This window comes from Sus scrofa, chromosome 6 (assembly GCF_054392235.1).
Source record: "Sus scrofa isolate SSC_HxYL_T2T_F1_AM1 chromosome 6, Sscrofa_HxYL_maternal_Yorkshire_Landrace_v2.0, whole genome shotgun sequence".
Lineage (NCBI taxonomy): Eukaryota > Metazoa > Chordata > Mammalia > Artiodactyla > Suidae > Sus > Sus scrofa.
In genome coordinates, this window is record NC_139388.1 from 68,507,676 (window position 1) to 68,528,794 (window position 21,119).

General features: G+C 55.7%; 1 protein-coding gene across 22 annotated transcripts in view; it reads right to left on the minus strand.

Moving 5' to 3' along the window:
• CFAP74 (cilia and flagella associated protein 74) overlaps window positions 1-21,119 on the minus strand; it is a 62,862-nt gene that overhangs the window by 12,961 nt on the left and 28,782 nt on the right. For 20 of the 22 annotated variants that reach the window (XR_014806948.1, XR_014806944.1, XR_014806945.1 and 17 more), the window contains 9 exons: window positions 15,668-15,832; window positions 14,436-14,598; window positions 12,829-12,887; window positions 12,371-12,493; window positions 7,030-7,151; window positions 5,263-5,391; window positions 4,698-4,785; window positions 4,015-4,188; window positions 3,134-3,267 (listed from right to left, as the gene is read on the minus strand). Coding sequence is in view for 12 of the 22 variants with exons in the window: in XM_084962575.1 (XP_084818701.1) it covers window positions 3,134-3,267; window positions 4,015-4,188; window positions 4,698-4,785; window positions 5,263-5,391; window positions 7,030-7,151; window positions 12,371-12,493; window positions 12,829-12,887; window positions 14,436-14,598; window positions 15,668-15,832 (1,157 nt within the window). In the remaining 10 variants the exon portion in view is untranslated. Of the gene's footprint in view, window positions 1-728; window positions 1,011-3,133; window positions 3,268-4,014; window positions 4,189-4,697; window positions 4,786-5,262; window positions 5,392-7,029; window positions 7,152-12,370; window positions 12,494-12,828; window positions 12,888-14,435; window positions 14,599-15,667; window positions 15,833-21,119 lie in introns of those variants that run through there. The other 2 variants (XM_084962581.1, XM_084962580.1) reach the window with 1 other exon arrangement.

Consider the following 21,119-nt stretch of genomic DNA (forward strand, 5'->3'; position numbering starts at 1 on the left):
GACTCAGGAGGAGCCACGGAGGAAGGAGCACGGCAGACAAGTCCTACTGAGGAAGAGGGATAAAGTGGAAATGCCTAAAAATCGTGAGGGAAAGTGTTCAAGAGAAAGAGGCATATGCGGAAGCAGAGAGGAACCATCACGTTTATGACAGGAGGTTCCAAGGAGGAAAACACAAGGACGCGAAGAAAGCAAAAATTAGGGACGAGAATTCAAGGAAACGTTCCCGAAATACAAAAAGGTGAGAAAGGCACCAGGCACCGGGCAAATCAACCCACAACGGCCGACACGAAGCGCGTTCTTGCGAAAGTACTGGGTTTTAAATAAGTGAACGAGATTCGTGAGCATCCGGCAGCCGGAGGGACTTGGACAGACACACTCATTCTGGGCGGCAGCGCGGAGGCCAACCTGCCAGCCACGTGGATGCGACCAGAGACTCCCACACGGAGAGCAGTCGGACAGAGAGAGACAAACGCCCCAGGGTATCCCAGGGTATCATTCATAGCCGGAGTCTAAAATATGGCCAAATGGAACCTTCAAAACAGAAACTGACCCACGGACGAGGAGGACAGACGTGTGGTCGCCGGGGGGGGGGGAGTCGGGGGAGTAACCGCAAACTTCCGGAGGCAGAGTGAATGAGCAGCAGCGCCTGGGGTCCACCCCGGGCAACTGCAAAGCCCGGCTCCTGGGAAAGACCGTGATGGAAGAGTCAAAAAAAGAACATCTGCGTGTGTATGTCTAAGCCACTTTGCTGTACAGAAGGAATTAGCACGACACTGTAAATCAGCTACGCCTTAGCGAAAACGTTCAAGAAAAAGATGTATCAGAGTATACGAAAGCTTCAAGATCGTTCCTGCTACGGCACAATGGGATCGGCGACATGGCTGCAGCACCAGGACGAAGGTTCAATCCCTGGCCCCGCACCGTGGATTAGGGGATCCAGTGTTGCTGCAGCTGCAGTGTAGGTCGCAACTGTGGCTTGGATCTGATCCCTGGCCCGGAAGCTCCAGAGGCTGTGGGGTGGCCAAAAAAAAAGAAAAAAAATAAAAAGGTAAACCAGCTATGATGGAAAAAATAAAAATCATTAAAAAAAAAAAGAAAAAGCTCTCAAACCTCAACAGGAAGTCCAATTTTAAAAGGGGGCAAAGACCTGAACACACCTTTTTTCATCAAAAAAAAAAAAAAAATGTGGATGCAAGTAGGCTCATGAGAAGCAGTGTCAGGGACACACATCGCGCCGCAGCCAGGGCTGTTCCTATCCCTCAGGGTGTCTCTCCATCCCCCGAAGAAACAAATCTGATAGCGCCCGGCGCCCGTGAGGGTGCAGCAGCGGGAACGCACACACAGGACGGCGAGACGGGGAGTTCAAAGCAAACTCTCCGAGTTGCCCGGCAGTCCCTCTCCCGGATATCCACCCCGAGGCCATGTCACCTCGGGCCACATGAAGACCTGCACGTGAATGGTTGGAGCGGCTTTGCTCGAGGATGCCGAGACCTGTCCTCCAGCAGGTGGGCTGCAGGGCAGGCGTCCCTGCAGTGGGCAGAGCGTGAGCCAGGGCGGGAGTGGGGAGTGGGCGCCCTGGCTCCCAGGTGGCCTGTTTTCAGGGTGGAGCCAGCTTAGCTGTGTGATGGGAGCTGAGGCGTCAGGATGAGGCCAAGGTTCAGGCTGGAGATCTGGAGACAGGGCTGGGGTCCAGCGGAGCTGGCTCCCTGGGCTCTGCTCCAGCTGCTCTAACTCCGTGGCCTTATGGCTGGAGCTGCTTCTGCTCCTCCAAGACGGCATTCAATTCATATGTAGGTAGTTTTTGAAAAAGGCTAAACACACAACTAATGAACATCTAAGGAGCTTCCATCACAGGCCAGAGCCTGTGTGGGCGGTGAGGTTGCTTCAGTGATTAAATTAGCAGATATGAACCCTCCTCTTGTGGGGCTTGATTTCTAGCGGCTGAGAGCTGTGAACAAGGCACAGAAAGGCCCCTGGCCCACTGGGGGGTCATGAGCAACCAGAGAGAGGGGCGGGCTGTGTGGGCGGTGGGCTGCGCAGGTCGGTGGGGTCTGGTGCCCTGGGGCGCCCCCTGGCCCCTAACTCTGCCCCAGCCCCCAAATCACCATTCATGACCTCACTCCTGCCCCCATCCCCGCCAACGCCCCTCCCAGGCCTGCTGGTCCTGCCTCGGCCACTGCCCAGGCCAGAGGAAGGCTTGGTCACCATGAGAAGGGGCTGTCCCCCAGGGCTCCGCCAGCCCGACCCCAAGCCTGCACCCAGTGGCAATTTGGCTGGAAGCGGGGTGGGGGCCAGGACAGGAGAGGAAGGGAAGCATGGGGCGGGGCTGCTGGGTTGGCTCCACGGGGTGGGGGAGGGCAGTGCCGGGGCTCCTTGTCACTGGAGGCTGATCAGCCCAGGCAGCAGGGGTGGCCTCGCACCAGCCCGTCTCCTGATCTCAGGTGGCTGTGGGGGAGAGACTGGCCACTCCAGCACGTTAGGCTGAGTGGGGCTTGTGCCCCCTCCCCCGAGAGCAGAAGACTCTGCATACTCACCCCCCAGGGACATGCTCACCCACATGCCCACAGGCACGCGTGCACAATGCACTCACACACACACATACACACGGTCACACACACACTCACACACTCAGACACACATGCATGCTGCACTGACACACACACAGGTGCACATGCTCACACATGCACTTACATACATGCTCACACACTCCCTCATGCATGCAGACATACGTGCACAATGCACTCACACATGCACTCTTATACATGGTCATACATGCACTCACATGCATGCTCACACACTCAGACACACATGCACGCTGCACGCACACACACACTCATACTGGGTAATACACACACTCATGCACACAGACACGTGCACGATGTACTCACACACACAAGGTCTGCACGCACACGCTCGCATACACACTACACACGTGCTGTCCCATGTGCACTGGCACGTGTGCACACATGGGGGTGCGCTGCCCCAGCCTGCAGGGCGGCCAGATTCCCCCCCCACCCCCGGCAGCTCTACCGGCCTGAGCTTCTGAGGCCGGTGGTGCTGCCCAGCCCCGAGGTCAGCCTGGCCGCAGAGGCTGCCCCGCGGCTGGCCGCCCTCCACGCCCTGCTGGGCTCACCGGTTGATCTCGGACTTGCAGACGAGCTCGAAGCTGTACTCCTTGGCCTTGGTGGGCTGGAAGATCACGTCGAGCTGCAGGGTTTCCAGCGGCAGGATCGTCCCAAACCCATCGTTGGGCTGGACGTCCACACACTGGCCGGCGGAGAGGAAGAGGCTGGCGTGAAACCACTGACCTGCTGAGGGGCCCGGGGACGGTGTGGATGTTCGTGTGGCTGGGGTGCGGCAGAGCGCGTGAGCAAGCACAAACGCGTGTGGCTGCTGGCATGTCGTGTGTGACGTGTGAACCCGTGTCTCTGCATATGCGATCATGCGAGCAGCTGAGTGTGCTTTTGGGAGGGAGGGGTGGGTGCATGTGTGCCTGGGTGTATGTGAGCGCACACGTATGTCTGGGTGTGAAAGTGTAGGTCTCTATGTCTGTGAGTTGGGTATTGGTTTGTGGGCATGTCTGGGTGTGTGAGCGTGTGTCTGCCTGCATGTGAGCATGTGTGTATGGGAGTGTGTCTGGGTGTGTGAGCACATGTCGCATGCATGCAAGCCTGTGTGTGGGAGTGTGCCTTGGGGTGTGTGTGGGGCATGTCCGGGTGTGTAAGCATGTGTGTAAGTGTTTGTCTGCATGTGGGCACGTGTGCGTTGGGAGTGTGCCTGCGTGCCTGCGAGTGCTCGGTGGGGTCTTTGGCGGGGGAGGGAGGGGCGGCCAGGCGGGTGGGGTTCTGGGAGGAAGGGACCCTGTGGGTGCAGCGGGCAGAGAGGGCGAGAGGGGTGGGGTGAGGTGGTCGGGGCAGTGGAGGGAGACCTGGTCAAGGTGCCTGAAGGTGAGGGTGGAGTCCGGGGGTGGGTGAGCCCTGTGCCCAGCGCCTCCCGCTTGACCACACGAGGCACCTTGGGGAGCCTGACGAACCCGAACCCCTGGGGCAGGAGGGAGTGGTTGCAGAGGCCGACGTGGGTCCTGACGGCCTCCGAGATGGTGCAGTAGCCAAAGTCCACCACCGAGGGGCTGAGCTCCAGGTCCGAGGTGGTGACCACGGCGTGGAGGGTAAAGCCCACGGGTCTGATCTGAAGCGCAGAAGGCACACGGTCACTTGCCAGTTTATGCAAACATTCCCCAAACCAGAAAGGCCCCAGCCCTGCGGCGACCATGTGGCTGACAGGGCACCTTTCACGGGCTTGAGCCTCTGGTCATAGCACATCCACGGCCCTGCAGCCCCTGCTGGAGGGGGCAGCGAGGGCAGGGTGCAGGAGGGGGCCGGGGGTGGGGGTCGCACTACATGCCCGGGGGGGCCGTGTGCACTGAGGATGGGCACGCACACAGGTGCCCTGGCCTGAGGGTGGGGGCAGACCCTGCACGCATGTGGTCTGGGTGCCTGGGGACAGCCCCCAGTGGCCTCTCTCTGACCCCCAAACACCCTCTCCGCATCTCCCCTGTGCAGCGGTTGTTCAGGCAGGGGACAGACCTGCTGCACTGGGAGCCAGGACAGCTCCAAGGGCTGGGCCCTGCCCTCCGCCCTCCGCCGGCACTGCCCTGTGCCCGGGTGCCCGGGGTTCCCGGAAGTGCCCACACAGACCTGGTCGGCCACCTGTATGGTCATCGGGGCCTCCAGAACGCGGCTTTCCTTGTCAAAGTACTTCCCTGCGTCCTCTGGGAGGGAGTGTCTGGAAGAGACCGGAGACATCTGAAGGCCTCTTCTTCTCGATATTTGTGAAATGACAAAAAGCCAAACTGCGAGGGTGACTTTAAATCCTGCAAGGGAGTGCCCGTTGTGGTGCAGTGGAAATGAATCCGACTAGGAACTATGAGGTTGCGGGTTCCATCCCTGGCCTCGCTCAGCGGGTTAGGGATCTGGCGTTGCTGTGAGCTGTGGTGTGGGTCGCAGACGAGGCTTGGATCCCGCATGGCTGTGGCTGTGGTGTAGGCCGGCAGCTGAAGCTCTGATTGGACCCCTAGCCTGGGAAACTCCATATGCCGTGGGTGTGGCCCCAAAAAGCAAAAAAAAAAAAAAAAAAAAAGTCCACCAAGAGCTACGAGTTACACACAGTGTAAGAAATACAGGCGCCATGACAAGCGGGAACCGACACCCAGTTCTCACCAGGAGCCCCAGGACCCCGTGGAGCAGCCCCGCCTGCCCGCACCTGGGCAGGAACTTGAGCTGCACCGAGAAGGAGGACATGGCCTGGATGTAGCCGGTCTCGGGCAGGAGCTCCACGTGGCCCCTCAGCTCCTTGCAGACCTCGAACTTCAGGCGCAGGGCGACTTTGGACCTGCAGCACCAAGGGATGCATTTAGTCCCTGCGGACTGGGGGCACACCGAGCCCCCCTCGCCTCCACTGCCGGGTCCTCGGAGCCCTGCCCTGTGATGTGGTCTGGACGGGGTCCCTCACGGACAAGACCGCTGCAAGCAGAACGTGCTCCGGTTGGTTCTCAGAAACCCACGTGTTTTCCAGGAAGACCCTTGCCGGGTAGGCGTGGGTGCAGGGGCCTGGGGTGGGCCCTGGCCCTCCCGGAGTCCCGCCCTCCTCCCCCCTCCCCCCCAGGAGAGGCAGGACCTCACGCACTAGCCCTGCAGGACGCTGGCCTGGGGTGGAAGGCGCGGTGCCCGGACAGCCTGGCCTTGGTCACTGATGGCAGCTTCCAACCCTTTGACCCTGCTTTCAACTCAGGCCCAGCCAGAGGCCAGAGTGCCCCCCAGGCAGCCCTGACCCCAGGGAGCCCCCAAGCCAAGCACCTGGGCGCTCCCCTCCCCAGCCCCTGATGGGGGGACCATAGGACCCTGGTCCAGAACTTCCAGGGTCTCCTGACGCCCCTGAACTGCCTTGGATGATCCTGGCCTGTCTCATGGCCGGTGGGGCCTGACCCTGAAGTCTGAGCCCCTCTGTAAGGAGACCCACAGCTGCTAAGGACCCGGTGGCCTTGGTGGGGGCGGGGAGGAGTGAAAGGGGCTCACGGGAAGGGCTCTCCCCTCTCTCAACTTGCCCTCTGCTCCCGCTGTCACCCAGCAGGTCTCAGATGGCCCCTCAGGCCCCGGTGTTGTTCCCGTGCCAGCTGGGCTCCTCCCTAGCACCTACGCCAGGTCTTTGGGAATTAACTCCTTTGCTAGGCCGTGTCCATGAGACTGGCAAATTAAACAAGGGACTGATGGTGGCGTCAAGTCTGTGGCTGGGGGAGGGTCTGAGAAAGGCCCCCCCACCCCCCATCCTGAGGTAGAGTGGCCGGAGCCCCTCCAGCTCCCACCCAGGCCGCCGTGCCCCCCGCTACGGGCTGGAAGCGGGCCTGGGTGTCGCAGCCTGCACTGCCCGGCTGCGTTTGGTTAATGAAAACCCATTAGGCTCCAACCCTGCGATTTGCCTCCTTTTCTGCGTCAAATTGAACTTGGGGAAAAATTAACAAGAGTGAAAAAGAAATGACCGCTGTGGTGCCAGACGCCCCTGCGCAGCTCTGAACAGACACGCTGCTCAGGGCTCCGGCCATGGTCCCTCAGCGGACACGCCTGCAGTCTCTGCTCTGGGCATGTGCGTGCGTGTGTGTGCGTGTGCACACGTGTGCCTGGGCGTGTGAGGGGTGGGGTGGGGGAGCCCTGGGTGTGCAGGGCAGTGGGGGAGGGCCAGCCACAGGTGGGGCTCCCGGGGCTGCAGGACAGCTCCCCGAGGGCGCAGGGGCGACGACCGGATGCAGGGCTCCGGAGGGCAGAACTGGCCCGGTCTCCTGGCTAAAGCCCTGCTCTGGGCAGGGCTGGGGACTGGGGGCTCCGTGGAGCATCTGCCTTTAGAGGCGTCTGTCCCCTGGCCCGCCCGTGGTCCCACCTCCATCTTCAGAGCCAGCGGCCTGGTGTTGGCCCACCTCTGCCAGACCCTGACCCTCCGGCCCCAGCTGCAGCGGCCCCGGGGCCCCAGCGGGCGCACCGCGTGTGGACGAGCACGGAGTCCTGGTACAGCCGGTCATACATGCAGATCTTCAGGTCCACGTCGGGCTTTGGCACCCAGACGGGCACGTCAACGGCAACGCCGACGACTCTGAAATGCAACTGAACTTGAACAAGTAAATGCGACAGCACGCTTCCACCAGCTGAAGCGGGTGACGCTGCTGAGTGCAAACGCAGAACTTGGTAGCAGGGTCTCTATAACGCTCAAAAGTACTAGAAGGTTAATAATTAAACTAGCCATGTTTTGGGGATCCATGGCCGTTCTCACATCATATGATAATAAACAATCCTTTTGACTTTCAGAAAATTGAGGTGGGGGGGCATGCCCAGAGCATGCAGAAGCTCCTGGGCTAGGGATGGAACCCAAGCCAAAGCAGTGAAATGTAAGGTCCTTAACCCCATGAGCCACTAGGGAACTCCAACAATTTTTAAACATAAAAAGATAGGATGGTGTAATGGACTGTCAGGTACCCAACGTGCAGTGTCATAAGTAGCAACATTTTTTTAGCAGTTTAAGAAAATCCTTTTACTATAGAATCATGCGTCACACAGAAAGTGCACATGGCATAAATCTTCATGGCTGATCCAAATAAGGCCAGGGCTCTTGAAGGCCCAGGAGAGAGGTGCTTCTCCCCACCTCTGACGCTGGCATTGGCTTCCTGCAGTCAAACTCTGAGGCCTGGGTCCCGGGGCCCTGAGATTCATGGGTATCCTGCAGGGGAGTTTGTGCGCAGCAGCCCCTCAGGCGGGACTAGTGACCGCCGGTCCACACGACAGGGCCGGGGCTTCCCTTACGGTGACCGTACAGCACACTGGCCGCCGGATGCTCGGCCACGGGGTTGCCGAAACATACAACCCACTTCCGGGGCCGGAGACAAGACAGAAAAACCAGGAAGTCTGTCCAGCAAAATGGAGCTGCTGGCAAGTCAGGAGAGGCTCTGAGAAGCACGGCCACCTACTCAGAGGCTGCGCCACTGCCGAGAGGGGCACGGAGGCCGGGGCCAGCAGCCCCACTGTCCGGCCAGGCAAGGCGCGGACGGGATGCCGCGCGACTCAGCCGGTGGCAGACAGACCTGGGCTTGCGGGCGGACCGCCGTGCCGTGGACGGGGTGGTGGCAAAGGAAGGCCCCTCTGCAGGGGGTGCGGCCAGGACAGGAAAGAAGGGCACAGACACCAAGGGTGTCCTCCCAGGAGACAGCGGGCAGCACCTCAGACCCTGGACTGGGGGATGGGGGGGTCTCAGGAGAGCAGGCAGGGCAGGGAGTCCTGAGCCCTCGCACCCCAGGAGGCCGAGAGCCGTAAAGGGGGCTCTGTGCCCCCACTCCCGGTCGGGGGAGGTCAGAGGGAGGGGCGGCCGTCAAGGGTGCTCCCTGCCCCCACTCACTGACAGGGCTGCCAGGCTGGCATGTCCTTGACCTGAGTCGGCCCCTGCCAGGCCGTCCTCTCCAGGGGCTCTTGGTCACCCAGTCCTGGCCCTCTGTCTGTCAGCTGCAGGGTCACTGCGGGCAGTAGGAGATCCCATGGGGCTCTGGGGGATGCCGCAGGTGTTGTGGGCACTCTGAGTGTTATACTACACTGGGGTACCACAGGATCTTGCCTGTCCCTTAAGAATTCTGCTGTAAAGAAATGACGGCCAATGGGACCTCATCAAACGGACAAGCTTTTGCACGGCAAAGGAAACCATGAAAAAACCAAAAAGACAACTTACAGAATGGGAGAAAATAGTTTCAAATGATGCAACAGACAAGGACTTAATCTCTAAAATATACAAACAACTTATACAACTCAACAGCAAAAAAGGCAACAAACCAATTGAAAAATGGGCAAAAGACCTGAATAGACATTTCTCCAAGGAAGATACACAGATGGCCAACAAGCACATGAAAAAATGCTCAACATCACTGATTATGAGAGAAATGCAGTCAAAACTACCATGAGATACCACCTCACACCAGTCAGAATAGCCATCATGAATATGTCCACAAGGAGTTCCCATCGTGGTGCAGCGGAAACGAATCTGACTAGGAACCTTGAGGTTGCGGGTTTGATCCCTGGCCTTGCTCAGTGGGTTAAGGATCCGGCATTTCTGTGGCTGTGGTGTAGACCGGCGGCTACAGCTCCAATTCGACCCCTAGCCTGGGAACCTCCATGTGCTGCAGGTGCGGCCCTAAAAAGCCAAAAAAAAAAAAAAAAAAAAAAAAAAAAGAGGACGATTCCTCTGGAATCCCCGGCCCTGGCAGACCCACTCCTATGTGGGCAACAGAGCAGAGTCCCAACGAGAGGGAGCTGTGGGGAGCACAAATGCACGCCACGGTCACCCCTGGACAGAGACAGCCGCCAGCCCAGCGTCAGGTCAGACCTCCTAGCAAGTGGGGCAGGGCGGGCGGCCCTAGTGATGCTACTGGCAGTTGAGGAAAACTGAGCTGTTAGGGCCAAGAAGGGGGTATGTTAAAGGGCCCAACAGCTTTCTGCTCCGCCGTGAGGAAGGGTCGGTGGCGAGGCCTCCTGCTGGGGGTACCTCCTCTGCACATGAGACTCCCGTGGGGTTCGAGGGGTGGGAAGGAGGGCACTGTTCATGGACTGGAAAGTAGATTTTCCAAACAGCAGAGAGCAAAGGAACAAGAGCAGCTTGATCAAACCCACGAACCAGAGCTCCTGCTATGGGCCAGGGGGTCAAGAATCTGATTGCAGCAGCTCGGGTGGCTGCGGAGGTGTAGGTTCAATCCCCAGCCTGGCACAGTGAGTCACAGGAGCTGCCATTGCCGCAGCTGTGGTGTAGGTTCCAGCTGTGGCTTGGATCCAATCCCTGGCCTGGGATTTTCCACATGCTGTGGGTGTGGTCATAATATTAATAAAAAAGGAAATAAAGGAAACAGTATCATAAAACTAACGCTAGACAAAACTAACGGAAATGGTAAAATGAAGTATGCCAATGCTGAGCCATGGGATCGGAGCAGATTCGCCACTGGGGGCGGACGGCGTCAGTCTGGGTGGACAGAACCTCACCCCTTAAAAGACACAGTCACCGCAGAGGAAGGGTGTGCATGGGGGATGGGGCCTGAGGCGAAGGCGAAGCAGAGGAAAGCAGGTGTGGCCTGTGGGACCGCAAACTGGTGCAACTGCTGTGGGACAGTATGGAGACGCCGTAAAAACTAAAAACAGAGCTAGCAGACGGTCCAGCAATTCTACTTCTGGGTATATATCCAAAGAAAATAAAGACACTAATCTGTTTTGTGTTATTAAATAATTAATAAACTCATAAATAGGGAGTTTTTGAGTTCCTGTCGTGGCTCAGTGCAAACGCAGTGCCACCTGACTAGCACCCATGAGGACGCAGGTTCAATCCCTGGCCTCGCTTGGTGGGTTAAGGATCCGGCGTGGCCGTGAGCTGTGGTGTAGGTGGCAGATGTGGCTCGGATCTTGTGTTGTTAGTCAGGTTCATGACCACTGAGCCACGATGGGAACCCCAAAAGAATGGAATTTTGCCATTCGAAGCAGCATGGATGGACTCGGAGGGTACCATGCTTAGTGAAATAAGTCAGACAAAGACAAATACTGTATGTCATCATTTGTATGGAGAATCGAGAAAATAAGACAACTACATGTATATAAGGAAACAGAGGCAGACTCACAGATAGACCACACTAGTGGTTACTGGTGGGGAGAAGGGGGGGCAGATGGGGGAGGGGATGGAGAGGTACAAACTCTCACGTAAGAAATAGATAAGTGAGGAGTTCCCGTCGCGGCGCAGTGGAAACGAATCCAACTAGGAACCATGAGGTCATGGGTTCGATCCCTGGCCTCGCTCAGTGGGTTAAGGATCTGGCGTTGCCGTGAGCTGTGGTGTAGGTTGCAGATGCGGCTCGGATCCCGCGCTGCTGTGGCTCTGGCGTAGGCCGGTGGCTACAGCTCCGATTTGACCCCTAGCCTGGGAACCTCCATATGCCGCGGGAGTGGCCCAAGAAATGGCAAAAAGACAAAAAAAAAAAAAAAAATAGATAAGTGACAGGGAGATACTGTACAGCACAGGGAGATACTGCCATTAATTTATAATAACTTTAAACGGAGTATAACCTATAGAAATTTTGAAGTCATTATGGTGAACACCCGAAACTGAAAAAAAAAAAAAGAAAACAGCATCCCAGTAAGAAGGGATGTGTGGAGTTCCCGTCGTGGCGCAGTGGTTAACGAATCCGACTAGGAACCATGAGGTCCCTGCCCTTGCTCAGTGGGTTAACGATCCGGCGTTGCCGTGAGCTGTGGTGTAGGTTGCAGACGCGGCTCGGATCCCGCGTTGCTGTGGCTCTGGCGTAGGCCGGTGGCCACAGCTCTGATTCAACCCCTAGCCTGGGAACCTCCATATGCCGCGGGAGCGGCCCAAGAAATAGCAACAACAACAACAACAACAACAACAAAAGAAAGGATGTGTGATAGGAACTGGCAAGTGACTTGGAAAAACCACGGGGGGCATGAATCACGTGATGTGGGCACGTGGAGCAAGCGTACTGAAGGGCTGTAAGCAGGCTGGCTGAAATACTCAGTCACATTATAAAACTCGTCTAGCCTGTGGTCACAAAAGCACCTTTAAAGATTAAGAGGAGTTTGCAGATCCTCTTCTCTGAGCGTAATTCAACCAACAAACTGACAAATAAAGATGCCAAAAGGAACGATAAATTTAACCACTGGGAAATTAAGACATTTCTAGTGATTAAAGGCAAAGGCTGTGTGCGCGTGGTGCCCATGTGCGCACGTATGTGTATGTGGGTGTGCATGCATGTGGGTGCAGTGTGTACACGTGTGTGCACATGTGAGCACACGTACAGCATGTACACTGTGTATACATGTGTGTGCGCATGCCCCTGTGCATACATGTGCATGAATGTGTGCATGTGTGCGGACTGTACTGCGTGTATCTGTTACGTGAGCACGTGTGCACATGTACAGCATGCACACAGTGTATCTTTGTACATGTGTGCGTGTATACATGTGTGTGCCCATTCATGCATGTGTGTATATGAGTGTGCATGCATGTGTGCAGACATGCACGTGCATGTATGCGTTCTCGGAGCATACACGGGCACATATGTGTACAGCACGTACACACAGCATGTATGTATATGCATGCGTGTATCGTGTGCACGTGTGTGCCCATGTATGCGCACACGTGTGTGCATATACACATGTGTTGGCTATGGTGCCTGTTGTGTGTGCCACCAACTAGGCATGCATGCATGGGCAGCAGGGGCAGTGGCCTCACGTGGTCGTCATGGGCGGGATAGGTGGAGGGTGGGGGCTCGGGGCCCAGGGAGCAGGATACTCACCGTTGGGCACTGCTGATTCTGAAACACGACCTTGACCCTGCTGTGGGCCGTCCCCGGGACCAGGGGGGTGAAGATGACCGGCACTCTGATGGAGCCGAAGGGGGCGATCTCCCCCTCTGTCATCTGCACGGGAGAGACGGGCAGGGCCCGGCAGCCTCGAGTTCCTGTCAAGGTGACTCCCAGGGGCACAGCTGGGTGGCTGCGAGGGTGAGTGGTGGTGGGACCCGGGGCCCAGCCCGAGGCCGGCGTGTGCACTGGCTCTCCTCCATGACCTGGCCTTTGCAGGAGCACATGCGCACAGGTGCACATCCCCTTGGCCCCCCAGCCCGGCTCAGGAGGCCCCCCCGTCGGCCTCAGCTTGGTACGGGGCTGGCCGAGCCAGCTGACAGCTCAGCTAGCGTGGTCTGGCTCTGGGCAGATGGCAGGTAGGCTGCGGGGGAAGGTGGGCCCCTGCTGACCTCTCCCAGACAGAACTCCGTCTGTTCCTTGCTGGGAGGTGTGGTCACGGTCTCCGATTCTGGAAGAGAAGGGGCTCCAGATGTGAGGGCTGCCAGGCAGGGCAGCTCTGCCAGGCCCAGGATCCTGGGAGGTTCGGACACCCCAACCTGTCCTCCAGGAGCCGTGAGGCCAGGGTGCCATCTGGGTCCCTCCCTTCCAGACCCTGTGCTGTTCGGGGTCCCAACCGCAGCACCCCTGCACGTGCGGCTCACCCCGATGACGCCTCCTCCTGTCAGCTCACCCCTTCCTGGTCAGTGAAGGCCTTCCCCGGAGGGCACCCCAGGGCCTACACCCTGCCTCTGGCCTGGGTCTGCAAGGAGAGGCTCCCAGAGGCACGAGACGGACAGAGCAGAGCGTGGACTCGCCCCAGGCCTGGGTGGGGGTGGGCCTGACGCACGAACAGCCCGGCTCCTGCACAGGAGGCTGGGACTGCAGCCTGGGTTCCCATGGATGTGCCTCGCCCTGTTGCCACCACCCCACCCCTGTGGCCACCTCCTGGCATGAGGCCTCGGGAGCCTAACACGGGGTGGGGGAAGGCATCTCCTAGGGACCCGCCATGGCCAGAGGGCTGCTAAGTCCTGTAGATTTATTTTATTTTATTATTTGTCTTTTTGCCTTTTCTAGGGCCGCTCCTGTGGCACATGGAGATTCCCAGGCTAGGGGTCGAAACGGAGCTGTAGCTGCCGGCCTACACCACAGCCACAGCAATGCCGGATCCTTAACCCACTGAGCAAGGCCAGGGATCAAACCCGTGACCTCATGGTTCCTAGTCGGATTCATTAACCACTGCACCATGACGGGAACTCCAAAGTCCCGTAGATTTAAACCACCACCATCTTGCAGGGCTGCCATGAAACCCTGTGACTGGCCGTGCTCAGAATGGAACAAAGGGAGAACGCCCACCGTCCACGGGCTCGGACCGCGAGGCTGAGCAACTAAATGCCTTGCGGGATGCACCTTATACAGAAAGGGGGGGGGACTCCAGCCGTTTCCAGGGACGCAGGGGATGGGACAGTCACGGAGGCAAGGAGAGGCGGAGGATGAGCCACCTGGGGGTGTCGCCTCCATCCTCCCCGTCGGGGGAGCCCCTGGCCCCTCCCTCCCTCTCTCCCTCCCTCCCTTTCTCCCTCCCTCTCTCCCTCCCTCAGTGGCAGCTGCATCCGGAGGGCAGGCTCCTTCAACGTCTCAGCAAGGGCCAGCGAGGGCAGTGCCAGGGCAAACTCCCCGTGGCCAGCCCGATGGTCCGCAGCTGGGGCGGTCCCTTAAGTCTTCCGTTAGCTTAACTGAACGCCAACGTCAGTCGCTCCACAACCAGGACGTGTCTGAACGTACGAGGGTGTATGACGACTTTCTTATTTACTTAAACCAGAGCCCTGGCAACTTCTGCTCTGCCCAGCCCTCTGGCACCACGTGGGCATCAGAGCAGCGCCATAGGCAGCGGGCCCTGGAGAGGCTCTGGATCGCTGGGCCCTGGGGGCCCCCCTCCTGCCCCCAGCCCGGCCCAGCACAGGCACACAGTCGGGCACACAGCCGGGCACTGGCACAGGGCCGGGCGGGCCCAGCTCACCTGGGGGCCGGCCCTCCACCTGCTCCCGGGCATCCAGCCCCTGGGACTCCCTCTGGCTCGGCGCCTCGGGCAGGGAGGACTCATTGCCTTCCATCCGCTGCTCAGAAACACTGGTGGCAACTTTATCACAAAAACTTTTCTCTTCGCAAGTGAAGAGACTGCTCTGAAAAACAAAAGGTGACACGTTTATTGGAAGTTTCCATCTGCCTTTCCCGCCAACTGTCCAGACCCCATCCCGGCAGGGTCACCTCGAAAGCCTGGCCTGACTTGGGCTGGGGGCTTCCCATCTCTTTGTGTGGGGCCGCCAGGCCACAGCAGCCACTCCCCCAGGGGCTGGGGGCTCCTCCAGGGTGCCCGGGCCCCCTCCTTGCCCAGCCCAGACCCCTGCGGGTCTGGCTCCCTTTCTGGAGGCCTCTGACCCCCGTCCTCTCCCGGAGCTCACAGCAGACCAACCAGGTGCCTGCCATGTGCAAGGCAGGGGCCATAGGGGGCCACACAGGGCACTGCCCCGATGGAGCGCCCGTCCAGCCAGCCAGACGTCCAGCAGGAGACAGGGCCAGTGCCTGTGGACAGTCCTGAGGGACGTGTCCTCCGCCCACGGCCAGCCCCCTCGCCCCCTCCTCACCCGCCGTCCTCGTGGCTCTGCTGCCGGTTCTCGGCCCACCCCCAGTTCTGTGGCAGCAGCCGGCCCAGGCTCCTCAGGGAGACCTGTCCAGGGCTTTGCCGAGACTCCTTAATGCAGCAGACAGATAGACTCGGGTTCCTCGTGGGAAAGATTCAACTAATTGGACAAAAAGCCAAAGTTTCTGACTCCTGCCCTCACCCCCAAGTGACCCCCAGCCAGGGTCTCCTGGGTGTGTGGGAGGTTGTCTCCAAGGATGGGCCCCACCCAGGTCGCTCTGAGGCTGCCCCCATTTGCTTGGCCGCACAGGAGCACAAACTTCCTGCGAAGACCCAACGCGCGCCCTGGGCACGGAGCAGGGCGGGCAGGTTTGCTATCCCCATGCTGGGGTTCAGGGCCTGGGCACCTGGCCAACGCATGTGTGACAGGGACAGGGTCCTGTGGCCTCTGGGTGTGCCTCATGGGGACCCATCTCTTCTCCGGGGACTGACCGGAGGACGCCCTGCCCCTGCCAACAGGCTTCTCTGAGTCGTGGCCGATTTCCACGCGCGGGATGGCGTCTTGGATGGGAGACACCCGGACGCTGCCGCGAGCAGAGCCCGCAACTCACTCTTTTCAGGACCGAATGGGAGGCGTCCATCTCGCAGGACTCTGAGGCCAGAAGAAACTTGAACCTGGTGCCCAACCCCCCGGTGTTGGTCAGTGTGATGGTCCGGGACGCAGTCTCGCCCACCACGTAGCTGCCGAAGTCGATGAGCTGCTTGTCAAGGGACAGCTGCCGGAAGACCCGAGGAGACGGGGTGACCACGCCAGGCTTGCACGAAGGTACCCCCCCGGCCCTGCAGCCCTGAGGGGGCCCGGGAGCTCTGGCCCCATCCCTGCGCTGAGGGTGCGGCTCCGCGGGGGGAGAGGCAGGGCCTCTGTGCAACCAGGATCACATCCCAGGAATCAGAGGTTCGTGAATCGATCGCGACCATTCGGGAGCAGCTGCGTCCAGTTTTTAAAAAGTCAGGTCCACTAAAGAGAAATGAGCTATCAAGCCATCAAAGGACATGCAGGAACCTTAGATGCGGAAGGCCAAGGGGAAGGAGCCAGTCTGAAAAGGCTGCGAACTGCAGGACTCCAACTCCATGAGCTATTCATTGACTGGAAAGGGCACAGCTCAGGGATAAGTGAAAGATCCATGGTTATGTATTAACAAAAGACTCAACACAGCCGGAAGGTAGAACAATCATAAACCCAGTGGCAGATCCCCAACACCCGTGAAGCAAAAACAGATGGAATTGAAGGGAGAAAGACGATTCTACACCCTTCCTCTGGCGATAACCCACAGACCAACCAGACAGAAGAGAAGGAAGCGGGGCACCGACGCAGTGCACTTAACCCCTGCGCCCTAAAGTCCACAGAGCCCCCGCCCATCGGCAGCACCCGCATTACTCTCAAGTGCACCCAGGACACCTTCCAGGATAGACCACATGTTAGGCCACAGGTTAAGTGTTGGTACAGGATCTGATCCCTGGCCTAGGAACTCCACAGGCCTCGGGGTGGCCAAAAAAGAGAAAAAAAAGAGAGAGAGAGAGAGAAGGAAATTACAGGGAGTTTCTGCCATGGGGAAGTGGGTTAAGCATCTGACTGCGCTGTGGCCCAGTGCAGTGGGTTAAAGGGTCTGGTATTGCTGCAGCTGTGGCATGGGTCAAAGCTGAGGCTCAGATTCATCCCTAGCCTGGGAAATTCCATATGCTGTGGGTGCAAGCATTAAAGAAAAAGAAAATGAAAAAGAAAACTACAGACAAATATCCTTTATAAATATTGATGCAAAAATATTAGCAAACAGAATTTAGCAGCATATTAAAAGGATCATATGTGATGACCAACTGAGATTTCTTCCTGGAATGCAAGGATGGTTGAATGCAGAAACATCAATCAATGCAATATATCACATCAGCCAAATAAAGGGGAAAAAACCCACATGATTATTTCAATTGATGCAGAAAAAGCATCTGACAAAATTCAATACACTTTTATGATGAAAACAATCAACAAAATAGGACTAGAAGGACGCTACCACTTCATCATAAAAGCCACATATGAAAACCCCACAGCAAACAGTACTCAGCAGTAAAATACCGAAAGCTTTTCTCATTATGAAAAAGGCAAGGATGCTTGCTTTCACCACTTATAGACAACACAGCACTAGAAATTCTAGCCAGAGCAACTAGCCAAGAAAAAAAAGCATCCAAATTGGAAAGGAAGAAGTAAAATCATCACTGTTTGCAGATGATGTAATCTTACAAGTAGAAAATTCTCAGAATGCCACAAAAAAGCTGTGAGACCTGACAAAGGAGTTCCACGAAGCAGCAAGATACAAAGTCAACACATAAAAATCAGTTGCACTTCTGTATATGAACAATGAAGGATCTAAAAGGAAATGACAAAAACAGTTCCATATACGATGGCGTCAAAAGAATTAAATTCTTTGGAGTTATCTCAGTCAAGGAGAGAAAAGACTTGCACAATTAAAAACTACAAAACATTGTTGAAAGATGATATAAAATAATGGAAACATATCCCATATTCATGGATTAGAAGACTTAATATTGTTAAGAAATCAAATTACTCAGAGTAATTTACAGATTCAATGCAATCGCCATCACAATTCAAATGACTTTTTTTTTTTTTTTACAAAAGTAGAAAAATCCATTCTAATATCCATATAGAATCTCAAGGGACCCAGAATAGCCAAAACAATTTTGAAAGGGAAGAATAAAACTGGAGAAATTTCTCTTTGTGATTTCAAAACTTACTGCAAAGCTACAGTAATTAAAAGAGGGTAGTGTTGGCATAAAAACAGACAAATGGACCAATAGGGTAGAGTAGACAGCCCAGAATAAACCCTCGCATATATGGTCAAATAATTTTTGAAAATGGGGACAAGACCATTCAATGTGGGGAAAGACAGTCTTTTCAACAAATGGTGCTGGGAAACCCACATGCAAAAGAATGAAGTTGGACCCTTACCTCACACCATATACAAAAGTTAACACAAAATGGGTCAAGGACCTAAATGGAAGACCTGAAACAATAAAATCCTTAGAAGAAAACAAAGGACAAAATCTTCATGGCACTGGATTTGGCAGTGATTTCTGAGATACGACACCAAAGGCGCAGACAACAAAAGAAAAATGGACAAAGTGGACCTCACGGAAACTGAAAAGGGTTTTACATCAAAGGACATCATGGAGGGAATTCTCCTTTGAAGCAGTGGGTTAAGGGTCTGGTGTTGTCACTGCTGTGGCTCTGGTGATGGCTGTGCCACAGGTTCAATCCCTGGCCTGGAACTTCTGCACTGCGGGTGGAGTCAAAAAAGAAAAAAAAAAAAAAGACATTTTCTATAGAACAAAATGACAACCCTCAAAATGGGAGAAAATATTTGTAAATCATATATCTGATAAAGGGTTAATATCCGGAATACATAGAGAACTACTAAAATTCAACAACAGCCACTCCCCCCCAGACCAACAACCAAATTCAAGATGGGCAAAGAACTTAATAGGCATTTCTCTAAAGAAGACATACACAGGGCCAGCAAGCACATGAAAAGATGCTCCCCCTCACTAGGCACTAGGGAAACACAAAACTACAATGAGACATCACCTCATACCCATCAGGACGACTTCCGTCAAAAAACAGAAAGCGACAAGTGGGTGAAGATGCGGAGAAGCTGGGGCACGTCCCGTCGGTGGGAATGTAAAAGGGTGCAGCGGCTGTGCAAGACACCAGGGTGGTCCCTCAAGAAATTAAAGCCGGAACTACCGTAATCGGGGCTCCTCCCCCGCTGTCACATCCCCTTCCCCTTCCCCGGGGGACCGAAGGGAGCAGAACGCTTTTTTCCTCCCCTCCTTCATCTTTCTCTTTTTCTTATTTATAAGCCAGACATAAAGGCTAGGAACATACAGAAAAACTAGAAAGTGACCACGCAGGCCCAGGGGAAGGCTCGGAAAAGACCAGGGAAGGCGGTGAGGGCACATCTGAGGCCGCAGCTCAGCACAGGGAGCTGACGGCAACAATGAACACAAACAGGGAGCTCCCGACGCGGCTCAGCAGGTCAAGAGCCCAGCGAGTGTTCACAAGGATGCAGGTTTGATTCCTGGTCTCTCTCAGTGGGTTAAGGATCCGGTGTTGCTGAAAGCTGTGGCGCAGGTCACAGATGCAGCTCTGATTCAGCCCCTAGCTTGGGAACTTTCTATGCCACAGGTGCAACCCTTTAAAAAGAAAAAGAAAAACCAAAACCAAAACCAGACAGAAACAATACCAAAACACAGCAAATCCTGGGGAAGGGGAAAATCTGATTTCCAGAGCTACCACATTATTAGATTCAAATATCCAGCGTTCCACGGTCATACAAAGAACCAGAAAGCATCGTTCATTGAAGGGAAAAAATAAACCACTAGAAACAGTCCCTCAAAGAGACTTGACTGCAGGTCTACTTGACAAAGACTTTAACACAAGAACTAAACGAGGACGTAAAGAAAGTCCAGACAATGACACGTGAACAAAATGGAAATATCCTCAAAGAGACAGAAAACCTGAAAAGAAACCAAAAATATCCCGGACAGAAAAGTACAGCAACTGACACGAGGACAGGGGACAGGGGACAGTCAGCGAGCCTGACGACAAAACGATGGGAATCATCGAGGCCGAGGAACCAAGGAAAAGCCCTGACGAAACAGGATCAGCACCTGGGGCCCGCGGCGCAGCCCCTGCGAACCAATACACGCATCCTGGGCACCCTGGGAGGAGGAGAGCCAAGGGCAGAGAGAATATTCAACTCCTGGTCTGGGAACTGAGCTCCCGCATCAAGCTGCTGCCACGTCAAGCCGCTGCACGATGCAGAAAAGAAAAAACCCAAAACAAGGAAACCTGCACTTCTCAAAAGTGAGAAAGACATCAAGACGTTCCCAGATAAATAAGAGCCACGAGACTTCATCTGCACTGGAGGTGCCTGCAGGCCACACTCAGGTGAGTCCTGCAGGTGAGATGAAGGGCAGCAGACAGACGGTAACTGGAAGCTTCAGGGGGACACGAAGGTCTCAGCAGAGGGAAACACGGGCAGTTATGAGAGCGGCTATCAGGAGCGGTGGTTACAATTGTACTTTTAGCATCCTGTGCCTCCCGCTGGATTTAAGACACCCATACCTTTTTTGTGTGTCTTTTTAGGGCCGCACCTGCAGCATATGGAGGTGCCCAGACCAGGGGCTGAATTGGAGCTGCAGCTGTCGGCCTACACCACAGCCTCAGCAACGTGGGATCTAAGCCGTGTCTGCGACCTACACGACAGCTCACAGCAATGCCGGATCCTTAACTCACTGAGCGAGGCCAGCGATCAAACCCACGTCTTCATGAATACCAGTCAGATTCGTTACCGCTGAGCCATGACGGAAACTCTGAGACACTCATATATTTTTTAAGAAAGCAATTATTAGTCTAAAAGCTAGCATTATTGTAATTTTGGTTTTTAACTCCACATTTTGTTTTTTATGTAACATAAAAGACTAATGTGTTCAAAATTTTTAGTTTCTATTATTGGACACAGAAGTTAAACAAATGTAATTCTGTGACACCAACAATTAAGCCAAGTGGGGGCGAAGCTATAAAGGAGCAGAGTTTTCATAAGCTACTGAAGTTACGCTGATAGAATCCGAACCAGCCTGTTACAACTTAGGATGTTAAATGCAGCCCCATGGTAAAACCACAAGGAATGTCAAGAACACACATATAAAAGGAGAGGAGAGGCTAAACCTCTCACTAAAATTAGACGTCAGTGCAGGAAATAAGAGACGAAAGCGCTGCAGGGCAATGAAGACAACGCCTCCGCGTGGATCAGCCTTAAAAGGAAGGACGTTCTGACACAGGCCACAGGCGGGGGGACCTCGAGGGCGCTGTGCTCAGGGAAATGAGCCAGACACAAAAGGAAAAATCCGGGTGATCCCACTTACATAAGGTACTTAGAGTCATCCAATTTGCAGAGACAGAAAGCAGAAGGGGGTTGCCAGGGGCTGGGG